Source organism: Pectinophora gossypiella, chromosome Z (assembly GCF_024362695.1).
Source record: "Pectinophora gossypiella chromosome Z, ilPecGoss1.1, whole genome shotgun sequence".
Lineage (NCBI taxonomy): Eukaryota > Metazoa > Arthropoda > Insecta > Lepidoptera > Gelechiidae > Pectinophora > Pectinophora gossypiella.
In genome coordinates, this window is record NC_065433.1 from 24260165 (window position 1) to 24275048 (window position 14884).

General features: G+C 37.7%; 1 protein-coding gene across 1 annotated transcript; it reads left to right on the forward strand.

Moving 5' to 3' along the window:
* Nucleotides 1-567: 567 nt before the first annotated feature.
* LOC126380369 (uncharacterized) lies at nucleotides 568-11113 on the forward strand. Its single transcript, XM_050029754.1, has 3 exons — nucleotides 568-710; nucleotides 8162-8608; nucleotides 9943-11113. Exons 1-3 carry the CDS (start codon nucleotides 626-628, stop codon nucleotides 10284-10286), a joined length of 876 nt encoding a protein of 291 aa, XP_049885711.1. The 5' UTR covers nucleotides 568-625; the 3' UTR covers nucleotides 10287-11113.
* Nucleotides 11114-14884: the final 3771 nt, after the last annotated feature.

The following is a 14884-nucleotide window of genomic DNA, read 5'->3' on the forward strand; positions in this document are numbered from 1 at the left end:
GGCTTTGACCACATTGACAATAATGTGGCTGATGAAAATAGCAACTGAGTCGTAAATGACTCGGAATGACCAATTGCCATTTTGAGAAGACCTTTCTACGCTTACACCTAAATAAACACTATTTTGAAGTATTGGAGATGTTCTTAAAAAGTTTTCTTCCGATCGACTCTGAACCGGCGTGCCGCGTGTGTGTATGAAACGATTGGTAAATGTGGAGGATCCAAGCAAATGGGATTCCATAGTGTCTGCTTATCCCGGTGGGAACTAGGCGTGAGTTTTATGATTATTACTAGCCTATTTGACCCCACTGCTGGGCAAAGGCCATACCCACATACCAACAATTTTTCACGCTTATGTGTGTCAAAATAATGTAACCGAGTTATTGATAAACGCTCTTGGTAAAATTGAACAAAATTAGAAGTTATTGAAAAACGGTCAAATACAAAAATGGTAAGTAAGTAAATATTCAATGGATATTTAAATACCTAATTTCAAGGGGACGTGTTTAAAAGATTTCTTTGAAGCATCGTGCGCCATTGTAAACTGTCTGTAACATGTATAGGCACGAGTGCCGGTCGGACGCAGCCTGTGTGTCTGCTATCAGTCGCACTGGAATACTGAAGTCATGTGCACAAGTGTTTTTATTCTCACTATGGCCATACTTAGTGCGCACAGTGTTACGGTGCGGCGAGTAGCCACCGAAATTATAAGTAAGTACGTATTTATTACCACTGATAAAAATAATTCAAGTATCTACGTCTTGCACAAGTTCAAACCTTATTAGGGTTGGAAATACCCACGGATTTTTGCCGCCAACTAGTCAAATCAGTTACTTTTTAATAAACGTCAAAACATAAAATTACTTACTACGGAATTTGTATTAAAACACACACTGTGACGTTATAGAAAAACGTGATAAAATGTCGGACTTATTGTTACGTTTTGGGTGAGTATCAAAATGTGCCAAGTTTGGTGGCGAACTTTCATATTATCTTTTCGTGAAACATTGGGTTCCGACATGAAAAAGGATAGTTCTAGCTACGAGGAACAAGTTACCTGGTAGCTAGAACTATCCTTTTTCATGTCGTAAACCAATTTGTGGAAGTTCGCCACCAAACTTGGCACATTTTGATTTTCATCCTTTTACTTGATTAAAATTCATAAAGTTACTTTTTACTAAACGTCAAAACACGAAATTGTATGAAAAAGCACATTGTGACGTCATAGACAAAACGTGATAAAATGTCTGACTTATTTATTTATCCACATAAAAAAGTTAAATAGAAAAAAGAAAATGTTTTTTATTAGTTTTACATTGTTTAGTTACTTAATCAGATTTTGATAATTTATCTTGAACCTAGTACGCTACTTCCGCTTCCTCACTATCAGTCGCCGCATGCGCTAGACAGTTTGGAGTACTCCATTTGGCTGGTCATGTAGGTACTTAATGCAGGTTATCCGAAGCAAATCCACAATAAATCACTCCAAAAAACAGTAGGTAGGCATCTACTATTAAATACCCTTTTGTTTAATAAAATACCTATTTGTTTACGGTTTGTTTACTTTTAACAATTCTTCCTCTCTCTACCATTTACATTACACTAATAAAATTGTGTGCGTCAAGCTAGCGGCCTCAAAAAAAAAATGGGCACAAAAAAATAATTTGACCATACCAAAAAATAGTACTCTTATTGAAAAAAATAGTACCTGTTGTAAAAAAATTAGTACCATCACGGTTCTGGATTTATAGCCATGTTTTATTGCACTTGCTAGCTTGACGGTGAGCGAAATTTGGCGAGAGTTAACGACAAGGTCTTTCGCTTTGATTTAAACGCCAAAAAATAGTACCGAAATAGTACTCACCCCCTGCAAAATACCGAAAGTAGTACTTCAACGGTTCCAAAGTTATAAAGGCAGTTCTTTGATCCCGCTAGCTTGACGTTTTGAAAATACCTATTATCTGGGGAACGCTTGCATACTTCAGTATGTAACTAATGTCAATAAACTCGTATGAAATAGTACTCCCTACCATCATAATTTTGATCCGATTCTCTTTGTAGAAATGTTAAAAAATCATCATAACCTATGCCATACATTTGTTGTTGATACAGTCACGTAGACAATTACATAACCTCACAATTTATTCGTAAGTATTGCCATTTTGGAGGTCTACCCTACCATTTCTTTGCACTTCAGTGCTGCTATTACAAAAAATTCCTATTGCATACACCCATATGCACTAATTTTAATAGAAAATGGCTGCATGGGTCTAGTTCTTATCGAAAACAATCTGTGATTTTAATACATCATAATACATTTTTAATCTGCTGTTTTATTTTATAATTTATACCTTCATGTTGAATTTGTTACGGATCGAAGTGTTTGTTAATAAACAATTTGCAGTATTTGTAGAATAACTCAAAGAGTTTCAACAATGATATTACTTTCATCTAACAACCCTGGCACTTCACCAATTTTTACCCAAAAATGGGGAAAAATACTGAAATCTGACAACATTCTTGACCATGTGTAATAATTTTGTTCGCGACTGTACTCGTCTTGATAGATGTATGACATAGGTTATAATGACTTTTTGACATATTTCTACAAAGAGAATCAGGTCCAAATTATGATGGTAGGGAGTACTATTTCATACGAGTTTATTGACATTAGTTACAAACTGAAGTATGCAAGCATTCCCCAGATAATAGGTATTTTCAAAACGTCAAGCTAGCGGGATCAAAGAACTACCTTTATAACTTTGGAACCGTTGAAGTACTACTTTCGGTATTTTGCAGGGGGTGAGTACTATTTCGATACTATTTTTTGGCGTTTAAATCAAAGCGAAAGACCTTGTCGTTAACTCTCGCCAAATTTCGCTCACCGTCAAGCTAGCAAGTGCAATAAAACATGGCTATAAATCCAGAACCGTGATGGTACTAATTTTTTTACAACAGGTACTATTTTTTTCAATAAGAGTACTATTTTTTGGTATGGTCAAATTATTTTTTCGTGCCCATTTTTTTTTTGAGGCCGCTAGCTTGACGCACACATAAAATTGTATTATAATTAAATATTAATTGGTAACTTAATAAATGATTGTTTTGATTTCGTATTCCTTGGATGGAATACATTACTTGACCTAAAAATAAATACGAAAAAAAGTTATTAATTAATAATATAGACCGTAGAAGTATAGGGTAGTTTCCAACTAGTCAATGAAAAAACAATCTTGATATCATAGAAAAACGTAATGTCGCACTTATTTACATTTTTCTTTATTAAAATTCATAACTAATTTAAATAGAAAAAAGAAAGCGTTTTTTGTCACCTTTAGATCTGTTTTTTTTATTTATCAGAATTTCATAATTTATCTTTAACATAGGAAACTACGCAATTATAGGTACCTAGTAGTCTTTTACTAAGTTTTTTTAGGTTTAGGTTTTTTTTTTCTTTTTTTAGGTTCAGTTTTTTTATTGTTGCTTACTGCCACCATAATAAATATAAAAGTAAATAACTAGTATGTCCTTATCAGCTACGTTATTGTCACGCTCCAATGAGCGTTAATCAAACTGAAGGATTGTAATGCAAGCCCCACGGCTTGACTTTAATGACTGCTTTGAATTAAGAACTAAACAAGATTCATGCGAGAGTTTGAAAAAATAACCGCGGAAAAATTTCAAAAATAGAATTGGAACATTCGAACGTTTAAAATTATATTGTCAACCAGCATTGATTTCTTTTTAATTTTAAAATACTTAAGTATAGGAAAATTAAAAAAGTTTGCATAATTTAACAAAAATACTAAGTACCTGAGTAGGTATACTTATACCTCACAACCCACACGATAATTGTCCACAATATTCTTCTATCGTGTGGGTTGTGAGGTGAATTACCAACCTCATCAACTCTGGTGTCAGGGTTATTATTGAGCCGCCAAAGGCCCCTGACATGGCTCACGTAACGATTACTCACTACATCAGTAAGTAGTAACCGGGACCACCGACTTAACGTGCCCTCCGTAGCACGGATCACCACAATATAATAAATAATGTTAATAAAGTTTAATAATGAGTACTTAATGTGAATAATGTTTTTACAATATTGAAAACATTATTTTATGGACAGATGCGAACATAAAGTGCTGTAAACACAGCAAATCGTCCAAGACACTGTGAGTAGGTAGATGTTACGAACAAAATTATTGATAGGTAAACAAAGTAAACACCCAACATTGTAAACATTACAATTATGTAAATAGGCAGGTGACTCAGGGAAATCTCTCCATTTTAAATAAACTATAAGCACGTGGAGGATTTGTAAGACGGTCATAAGACGTGTCGTGTTGTATGGTGCCCAGGTGTTGGGCGTTAAAGAGGGCGGAAGAAAGAATAGTGCATAAAAGATGCCAATGTTATGGATGTGTGGTGCGACTTCCGGGTGAGAGCCTTCAGCGCTCCCCATTTGTCCGGCCAAGTAGTTAATGCCATCTGCGGCAAATCTACAATAAGTCACGTCAAAAAAAAAAAAAAAAAAAAAAAAAAAAAAAGTGGTGCGACTAGAATGAACCCCTCCTCTTAGCATTATCCCGTTTTGTCACAGGGTCGGCTTACCTAACCTGACGATTTCGATGACAGGTTTTTTACACAAGCGACCCTGTTTGAGCTTCCAACCCGCGAAGGGAAAACCAGCCCAATACGGGTTAGCTCACATACCTCCGAAAATGCCTCAGGAATATGGGTTTCCTCGTGATGTTTTCCTTCACGTGATAATCAATTATGATCCAAACATGAATTCGAAAACAAGTTCGACAATCATTGCTTTAGTGGATGGACTGGATTCGAACCAGAGGCAAGCGTTCTACCAACTGGGCTACCATGGCTCCTACGACTACAGTTGGGCGACTAGAATAGACAAGATTGGACATAAAATGAAACCTATAGGAATAAGAAGTCTGAAAGTAGCGCCGGTCATTCAGAAATTGAGCAATAGGTTAGCATGGTTTGGGCATGTTATGAGAAGGGATGTAATGTATATTACGGGGAAGTGATGAGTGTGAATATATGGATATGCGTGAATATCAAAATTTGCCATGTTTGGTGGCGAACTTTCATTCACTTTCACTTTCGAACAACAAGCAACAAGCTACCTCGTAGCTAGAACTATCCTTTTTCATGTCAGAACCCAATTTTTCACGAAAAAATTATAATATGAAATTTCGCCACCAAACTTGAAATTTCGATATTCACCCATATAGAGAAGGACAACCCAAGAAAGTGTGGATGGCACACTAACAAAAATAATCCGCAAAAATAACCAACACCAAAAAAGCCGCCACGCGTTTTTCTAGAAAACAAACCGCCTCGGAACCGCATAAACGACTTAACATGAATTATATCTTGACGTTTTAAGTTACGCAATCCTAAAAATATGAAAGACGACACATATATAGTCTTCCGAGAAAAAAATATTTGAACGTATCTTAATAATTAGGTAGATAGGAGTTTTTATCTTTGCATTTGTAACAATGCTGTTATTGTAACGCAAACATGCGGTATGTGAGCCAACGGCCTACAGCACGAAAATAATGATTTAGACAGACACGTGATTACTATAGCATATCAAATTGCAATGGAGTATAAAATGAGTATAAAATACTGGCTGGATTATAATAGAATCAGAATCATTTTAAGAATAAGGCCGTATTTCACTAGGACGTCTTTTTTTTGACGTGACTTATTGTAGATTTGCCGCAGATGGCATTAACTACTTGGCCGGACAAATGGGGAGCGCTGAAGGCTCTCACCCGGTACAACGTTTAAGGCAACAGGCCTGAGAGTGCCCAGTTGGGCGCGAACCTCGGGTCAGGGCGTCGTCTGAGAGGAAAAATATTTGAAAGAATTAATCGACCCTAGTCGGTATCGGGGTCCTGAAGTGTTTGGGATCCACGTTGGCGCCACTACTGTTGTATAACTATGATACCTAATAGACCCGTTATTATAGACGCAACCAGCTGTAACCAATTTAATGCCGATCGTCTTCTACTATCATATGGGGTATGAGGTGGATTGCCAACCTCAGCACTCTGATGTCAGGATTATTATAACGACTACATACTTACACCAGTAAGTAGTAACCGGTACCAACGGCTTAATGTGCCTTTCCACTTAATAAAAACTTGAATTCCACTTGATATCAACTCAGAATCATGGCCTGAATCATCCCTCAAAGTTTTCGTTACAATGTCACTAACACCCTGTATACCTATTTTAATTATAAATAGCCTATACACGTCCCACTGCTGGGCACAGGCCTCCCCTCAATCAACCGGAGAGGGTATAGAGCATACTCCTCCACGCTGCTCCACTGCGGGTTGGTGGAGGTATTTTTACGGCTAATAGCCGGGACCAACGGCGTAACGTGTCCTCGGAAGAAAGAAAAGAAGAAAGTATAGGCCTCCTCTCTTTCACACCGTCCTTTCCGGTCCTGTGCAAGTTTCATCCATCGCTTTCCGGCGTACCTCACAATGTCATCCGACCACCGGGCTGGTGGTCTGCCTCGATATCGCATACCGTCCCTTAGCCATCTCTTACCATCGTAAGAGATGGCCAATCTTCCTTGTACTCTGTTCTTATCTGCCTAAAGGTTAAGTAATAAAGCTCTTTTTCCGCCTCTTTAGTTCCTAAAGTGGGCACATTCCAGGGAACGGCGCATCACCAACCCAGGCAAACCTACAATAAGTTATTAAAAAAAAAGCAATAAGTATGCATGCCTGTGCGCGAATTTCATACATTCTGTGTCTGACACGCTTGTTTCGTACGTAACATATCCAACCTTATCCCAGTATCCCATGGTTTCCTGTTTTTCTTCATAGACAAGCAGCTCTACATTTAAAAACTATCGATTCATACTTACTTATGTTTACGGCAGTGTCAATGGATAGTTTTTCAATATTCAATATCAAACAATAGACTAAATACTATTGTTTTTTGTTACATAACTATATACTCCATTCATAACACTCATTGCGTAGCTTCTATACTATTACTACTCCCACTTTGTAAAATAATTAGAATAAATCATAATAGAATAAAGAATGACACTATACGTACATTCGATTATAGAACAACTAGTTGTCCAGTTAGATCCGCCCACATGCAACAGATGGCGCTACTATTCAATAATGAAGTCCTGAAACGCGCTATTAAAGAAAAAGGTTCTATTTAAAAACTGCACCTGTCATATAACCCTGTGAAAAACGGGAAAAGCTGAAAGGTGACTCTCCGCCCGCGCTAATTCGTATCGGGCTCCGACCTCACTCCCTCTGGGTCTAACTTTAGTCTGGTATAGTCCGCTAAGGAGTAAGAGGACACACGGACTCTGTCTCGCTCGCACTTACGCGTTAGGCGGCACACGGTAAGAATAAGATTTTTGTATGGAGTGTCGTAGCGCAGTTATAGATTTGCTTTGGTCGCATTTATAGATGTAAAACAACCGATTTAAAACGTTTTAAACCAAATCTTGCCGATTTAAACCCCTATTAAATCGCTTTAAACCGTTGAAAACTCGCCCACAACAATAAAGGAATTGTGTTTTAAACTTCATTGTGGGCAATTTTTGGTCGCTTGACGTCATGTTTCGTATTACTTATTAGTTAATAAAAAGTACTTACGTAGAACTAAACACGTTACTTAAGTATATTATTATTAATAACAGTATACTTATTACACATACTTACAAAAAATCTTTACACAGTTTATAGGTACTCCGTAAGGTGAAAAAAACTATTTCGCTATCGCCACCATAGGTAACTTTATTGACTGTTCATTGCCATTCTGTTAAGTATAACATAACGTGCTTCTTATAGTAACGAAACGGGCTAGCCCCATGTTTTGCCTAACGTGTAGAGTTTGTGAACTTATAGTTTGTATAATTAGGACAAGTAGAGTTAAAAACTTGGCGCTACATGAGATCTGATGACTTTTATCTGATATGATCTCGTCTTGGCAACATTTTACATGAAAATGTTTTTATTGGGATTATTACTTAAAATATTGTTACTCGATGACAATTGAAGTCTTACCACTGGCGTTTCGGTTTTTATATACTTATAAGTATTTTGCGTTTGATTAACTACATGTATTAAATATATAATTTTCAGGTAAATCCCAAACAGATCTCACTCAAATCACGATACAATGCAAACCAACAGATATATTGATCATATCCGCGCCTATAATCGTCGGTGAAAAGACGCGATACCTGTTGTACGACCCCAGGGGCGACCACCGCGAGCTGAACATATCAGTGCCGCAATATCAAAGTGATATACACGACTACGACACATTATCAGTCAATTTCATAGACGGAAAGACTGTTATTGCGCCAGTGGATAAAATAAAGATATTCAACGTGAATTATGCAATGTTTTTAAAAGACAAAGAAAAAGACGAGTTTGGGGATACAGTGAAGAAGATGCAGACGAATGATTTCTTACTGGGCCCCCTGGATGAGGATGACTACGGGAACTGGGTGCTCAGCGCCTTCTACAAGGACGAAGCCGGCGACTGGGCGGAGATAAGTCAAGTTATATCACTTATTATCTTTGGTAAGCAAATAAGTTCATAGTTTTGTTGCTTAGGTAAAATTATCTTTAAGTTATTGTTGATGGTGTCAAAGCCGTCCCTAGTAGAAGGTTTCAACTGCGGTTCGAATCCCGCTTTTGACCAACCTTCCTGTAACTCTAATATACATGCTATGGTGTAATTATTGTAATTGTAGTAGGTACAGGTATGTATATACAGCCAAAATTATTTTTAAAATATAATGTCTCATTTCTGGGCCATATACTCGTATTAGTACAACTTTTTTATTGTTTACAAAACAAAGTAACTACTTAGAGACTTTGTATTACTAAGTAACATACTTAACTGTTCTGTAATATTTTATCAAAGTTTATTATAATATATGTAATTTGTAACTAAACATTTACGCTATTTTCAGAGTTGTGTATTCGCTCTGTTTAGTAAATAATAATCAAAATTTAGCTAAGTAGGTATTTTTTTCAGTATAATGTCCATACTGAGTGTGTCGGTCGCTGCACCCTGTCGAAGGACGTAATATACGATCCCGATGACCCGATTTCTCTAGACATACCTAGAGGCGGCTAACTAGCTCGTGACAACAAACCCTTCAGAACCCCGATACCGACCCGGCTCGGCGTGGTCGACGATGTCCCTCATTCAGCGCTTATCGCTATCGACCCAATAGAGTCGATGAATTCTTTCAAATATTTGCCTCTCGGACAACGCCCTGAGCCGAGGTTCACGCCCAGTTGGGCACCCTCAGTCATGTTGTCTCAAATTTTGTACCGGGTGAGAGCCCACAGCGCTCCCCATTTGTCTGGCCAAGTAGTTAATGCCATTGACGGCAAATCTACAATAAGTCAGGTAAAAAAGAAAACTGCACTCTGAGTCGAGGAGGTTGCATAGTACGTAGTACGGCTGTAGAACAGAGAGAGAGAGTAGTCTCTACCTCGGCTCAGGACGTTGTCCGAGAGGAAAATATTTGAAAGAATTTATCGATCCTATTGGATCGATAGCGATAGGCGCTGAATGTGGGAAATTGTCGACCACGCCGCGCCGGCGGGGTCGGTATCGGGGTTCTGAAGGGTTTATTGTCGCGAGCTGATTGGCCGCCTCTGTGGCTAGAGTATTCGGGTTGATATTCGGGCGAATTACGATTCGCTGAGGTAATGTATACCTCGCCGAGTTTTCTGACCTTTTTCTAGACCAAACGTGATAGGTGAGCTATATCGCCGTCTATAATGGTCGAGCCAACTTTATTAGTGACAATAACTGTACAAATCCGATGCAGGGGTCGTTTCAGAAACCGAGGACACATATTTAATTATTAATGACGTATTTTTTCATGTTTTCCCAGAGGTAGTCCCGGCGTTGCCTCGACAGCCGGTACTCCACGTAGGAGACTCGTTCGAACTACGCCTCGCGTACTCTATAAAGAACCTTGAATCTTGCCAACTCATCGTCCCGAAGACTTCCTTCGACAGATTTTACGACAGAAGCAAATTGAAACTACAAACCTGCGGATACGTTATCAAAAACGTTACATTAGCCGACGAGGGCATTTGGAAAATAATTGCTATTGGCAGAATCATGTACGAAGCGTACATAAAAGTTACTGTTCTCGAACATGTTGCAACGACTCAAAAATTAATCAATGACTCCATCAGTAGAACAACGGAACGTTGGACTTCTGTTCTTTGATCTGTGATGTTGTCGTCAGCAGGAGCGGATCCAGCATTTATTAGGGGTCACCAGGTCGCAGCCAACCTACCTCCTTACAGAATATTAGATAAAATTGCAGTGGCCATTGGGGTGTCATGACCTGCATGACCTGACATGACGTCGTCGATTACAATGACACGCAAGTTTATTAAATTAGGGTCTTCAGTTTTAGGATCGGCTTTAGTCGCTTGAGGGCCGTGTTGCTCTATGGCTTTACACTTTAGGCATCATATTATCTAGCCTATTCGATCCCACTGCTGGGCAAAGGCCTCCCCTTGATTTTTCCACTCCTCTCGACTTTGCGCGATCTCCGGTTTTTAATCATCTTCGACTGGCTTTGATTTTATTATTCGTCTTTAAATCAAAGCCATTTGTGAGCTTATTGCCATTACATTACATTAGGGCACAAAACCACTATAGTTTCTCAATAATTATACTAAGTTAGGAAGCGCAGCATAAGATATAGGTAACACAACACGTCCATAATCCCTATAGGGGTAGATACAACTACAAGCCACCAGTAGCACTTCAACTAGCGGTCTTAAAGTTCTAAGACGAATATGATAAGAATGAGGAGGGAATGCCTTGGTCGATTTACGAAGATTGATAAATGAACGTATTAAGTGAGAATAACGTAAACTCATCAATTTGAATCAGTAATGTTGTGGCGCGCCAAAGCAGATCAGTAGCAGAGCAGCGGGCGGACAGTTGCAGGCTACGTTGCAGGGTCCGCGTTACAAACGCTTTCTGTTGTAATATTTAATTCAAACGTGTCAATTAGACCAATTAAAACACATGCCTAATTACATTCTGAAGTGTTGTTATTACCATTAACGAAATCAGGAATGGTATATGGGTACGAAGCTCATTGCACTTTTTTCGTTGTGACTTCTTCAAATTAATTACTTGGCTGGACAAATGAGGGGCGGCGGCTCTCACCACCGGTAGAAAATTTGAGACAACAGACTTGACGGTGCCGAGATGGGCGGGAAGCTTGGCTCAGGGTATCGTCTGAGAAAATTATGTATGACTAGCTGGTACCCGCGACTTCGTCTGCGTACTTTTAATTTGAATATTAAGGATTATATAAAAGGAACGGTATAGCATGTGATTAAAAGAGAGTAAGTAGGTATATTTAAAAAAAATAAAAAATATCTGTTTACAGTCGTTATAAAGTACCTATGTATTCCATTGAGTGGCAGAAATTACCTAGGAATATTTATCGGTCCCTTATGTCCAAGACACTTACAGGGGTCAGCGTCACGTTGTGTACAAAAATATTTTAAAATGACCTAATTTAAAACTTTTTTGTACACAACGTTTGCTATTTTGTTATTATTTGTTAAAATGTAGAAATTGTTTGGACTCGACACTCGCGAGCAGGCCACGTATACACCACGTGCGCTCCCCCACCACAAGACAGCGCCGTTGACTGCCGCCACACTTCGGTGAATGTGCGCGACGACGAACGACGACCGACGGCAGTGGCGGCGATGCAGAGTATTCGTTAAAAGGAACTTTATCTACAAAAGCCAAATTTTTTTAACTTGATACACCCAAAACTACTAAATATCATGTTCCTAGGTTCAGTGGTTAATATTTTGTATACAAAAAGTTTGGCTTTGTAGTTCCCGTTCCGAATCCGTTCCATTCCGTTCGAATTTCGGAAAATCCGTTTGTTGAAAAACTCTGCACATCCTAAGAGACCTACGTACCAAGTTTCATGGTTTTATCTTCAAAAATGACGAATACCCATACAAACATTCAACCCGTATTTCACCCCCATACTGGTAAAAATTTCAAAATGCTTGAACAAACGATTTTTTGTTTGTTATTTAGTGCCTAAACACAAAATTTAATATTTTTATCTTGAAAAATGACGAACCTCATAAAAAATTTCAACACCTATTTCATCCCCTCAAAGATCGAATTTTCAAAAACGCTTTAACAAATTGTTTTTTTATTTCTTATCAAGTTCCTAAATATAAAGTTTCGTGGTTTTATCCCCAAAAATGACGAACTCCCATACAAACTTTCAACCCTCATTTCACCCCCTCACTGGTCGAAATTTCAGCAACGCTAGAACAAATGTTTAATTTTTTTTTTATCAAGTGCTTAAATATAAAGTTTCATGGATTTATATTTTAAAATTAAAATATCCCATACAAACTTTCAACCCCTATTTCAATCTCTTCGTCCCTTCTTTTCGCAATAAAAGGTATCCTATTTTCTTTCTCAGGGTCTAAAGATTGTCTGTGCCAAATTTAATCAAAATCGGTTGAGAGGTTTAAGCGGGAAAGCGTAACAGACAGACAGACAGACAGAGTTACTTTCGCATTTATAATATTAGTAAGGATTATTTTCCCTCGTTAAATAGTAAACAAACTAAGTGTAGGTGTTATAATTTCGTTGACGAACTGATTACCTATCCGTTTCTTTGTCTAAAATGAGTATTACCTTATTACTATGATTGATTACTGGGCTTAAAGTTCGTATAAATGTCTATCGAATTACCTCCTCAAGTTTAAAGCGTAGCTAGTCATGTAGTACTATATTAATTATGTGGTGTAAGTAATTAGATTTTATCTGTATGTAATGTAACAGTCAGTTGAATAAAAAAACTTATACAAATCAGATCAATTAATTGGCGTAATGTGATTCTAGAAAGAGTTTTAATGTTAATAGATAGCTAGCTATAGCTATGTGTAGGTTCCTGTAGGAATGAGATATAACTGTTTAATAAAGACAGTTGCATCAAAATTTTATCATAAATTCCCTAAATTATGGCGCCTACCTACCCTCTAAGTTAGAAAAGTGATCAAATACTAACTTGAAGTCACTCAGTTTAAAAAAAAACATCGAAATCATTCCAGTAGCTATGGCGTCATGCGCTTCTTGACACGATCACGAAATCTAGATTTCCGCGGGAATGAGGTATTTTCCCGCCATAAAAAGTAGCCTGTGTCCGTGTCTAAGATCCTATCTTTAAATTAACCAAGTCTTATGAAATTCCGTTCAGACGTTAAGGCGTGAATGAGGCAAACTTTTAAAACAAACAATTAAAAATCACTAACCTAGTTTTCTGTCTACTGCCTACGCCTTAAGTACGATAGCATACATATTAATAGGCCATATCCTTTTCTAGATTACTATCTATCAGCTAACTAAATTTCATCAAAATCCGTTGAGCCGTTTAGGCATGATAGACAAAACTCCCAGCAAAAACCATAAAAAAATCACTAACTCAATTCAGTTTTCTGCCTACTTCCTACCCCCTAAGTACGATGACGTGATCAATTTGATCGTACAACCGTTTGTAGATAACCAACTATTACCTTAATAAATTTCATTAAAATCCGTTCAGCCGTTTAGACGTGAAAGAGCAAAAGTCCCAACAAAAACGACTACAAATCACTAAATCAATTTAGTTATCTGCCAACTGCCTACCCCCTAAGAACGATGGCGTGATTATTTATAGCCTATGACCATTTCTAGGTTATCATCTATCACCATACCAAATTTCATCAAAATCCGTTGAGCCGTTTAGGCGTGAAAGAGTAACAGACAGACAGACAGACAGACAGACAGACAGACAGAGTTACTTTCGCATTTATAATATTAGTATGGATTACCTACAATTTAAGTAATCAAAGTACTTCAACATACATGCATACATAAATAAACTCGCGCCTATTTCCCACCGGGGTAAGCAGAGACTATAGGATTCCATTTGCTGCGGTCCTGACACACTTCTCTTGCTTCCTCCACATTCATCAATCGCTTCATACACGCTTGGCGGTTCAGAGCATATCTTACTAAACCTGTCCTAAGAACAGCTCCAATACTTCAAAATAGTGTTTATTTCGGTGTAAGGGTAGAAAGGCCTTCTCAAAATGGCAATTGATACAAAGAACATTGGTCGTTTCGAGTCATTTATGACTCAGTCAGTTGCTATTTTGAGAACTAAGTTGAACTTAAACGTATTTTCTATGGTGATAATTTCGCAGAATGAAAACTGATAAACAGAATACTTTTTTATTATTTAATGAGTTCATTAGGTACTATTATAATACAATTTAACAGTAAATATGAAATCCTTTGAATTTCTAATTCCATACAAAGTTATAAATTATCCGCCTTACCAATAAAAATAAACGTGAGGTGAACATGCGTATCTATTATTTTCTAGTATTCGACAGCCAACCAATAAACTACTAACTTAACTACTAGGAAAAATTACGCTCTAAAAAGTATGAAACAAAAAATAGGTATATTTCTCTGAAATTCTTCCGAATAGTGACGTTTAGGAGATAGCTTACCCGCCTCGACATACGTCAGCCGTCACTCTCTCACAGTACTGCACAGAGAGAGACAGATGATCTCTGTCGCGGCGAGAAAGAGTCGCGTGCTTACGGTGCTAAGCCCGATGGACGTATGCTGTGGTAAGCAAAATCTTAAGACTAATTGGCATACGACCGCAGCTATCTTCTAAACATACTTACGTCAAATGACAGCCAAGCAAAATTCAATCGAATTAAGTATATGAAAATTGGAGGAGTAACGTAGTGCAAGTAAAT

Excerpts from the sequence above, each read along its gene's own strand:
- LOC126380369 (XM_050029754.1), top strand. The coding sequence starts at position 626 with ATGTGCACAAGTGTTTTTATTCTCACTATGGCCATACTTAGTGCGCAC. Across the intron at positions 711-8,161 it reads AGTAGCCACCGAAATTATAA|GTAAATCCCAAACAGATCTC; the intron begins GTAAGTACGTAT and ends TATAATTTTCAG. Across the intron at positions 8,609-9,942 it reads TATATCACTTATTATCTTTG|AGGTAGTCCCGGCGTTGCCT; the intron begins GTAAGCAAATAA and ends ATGTTTTCCCAG.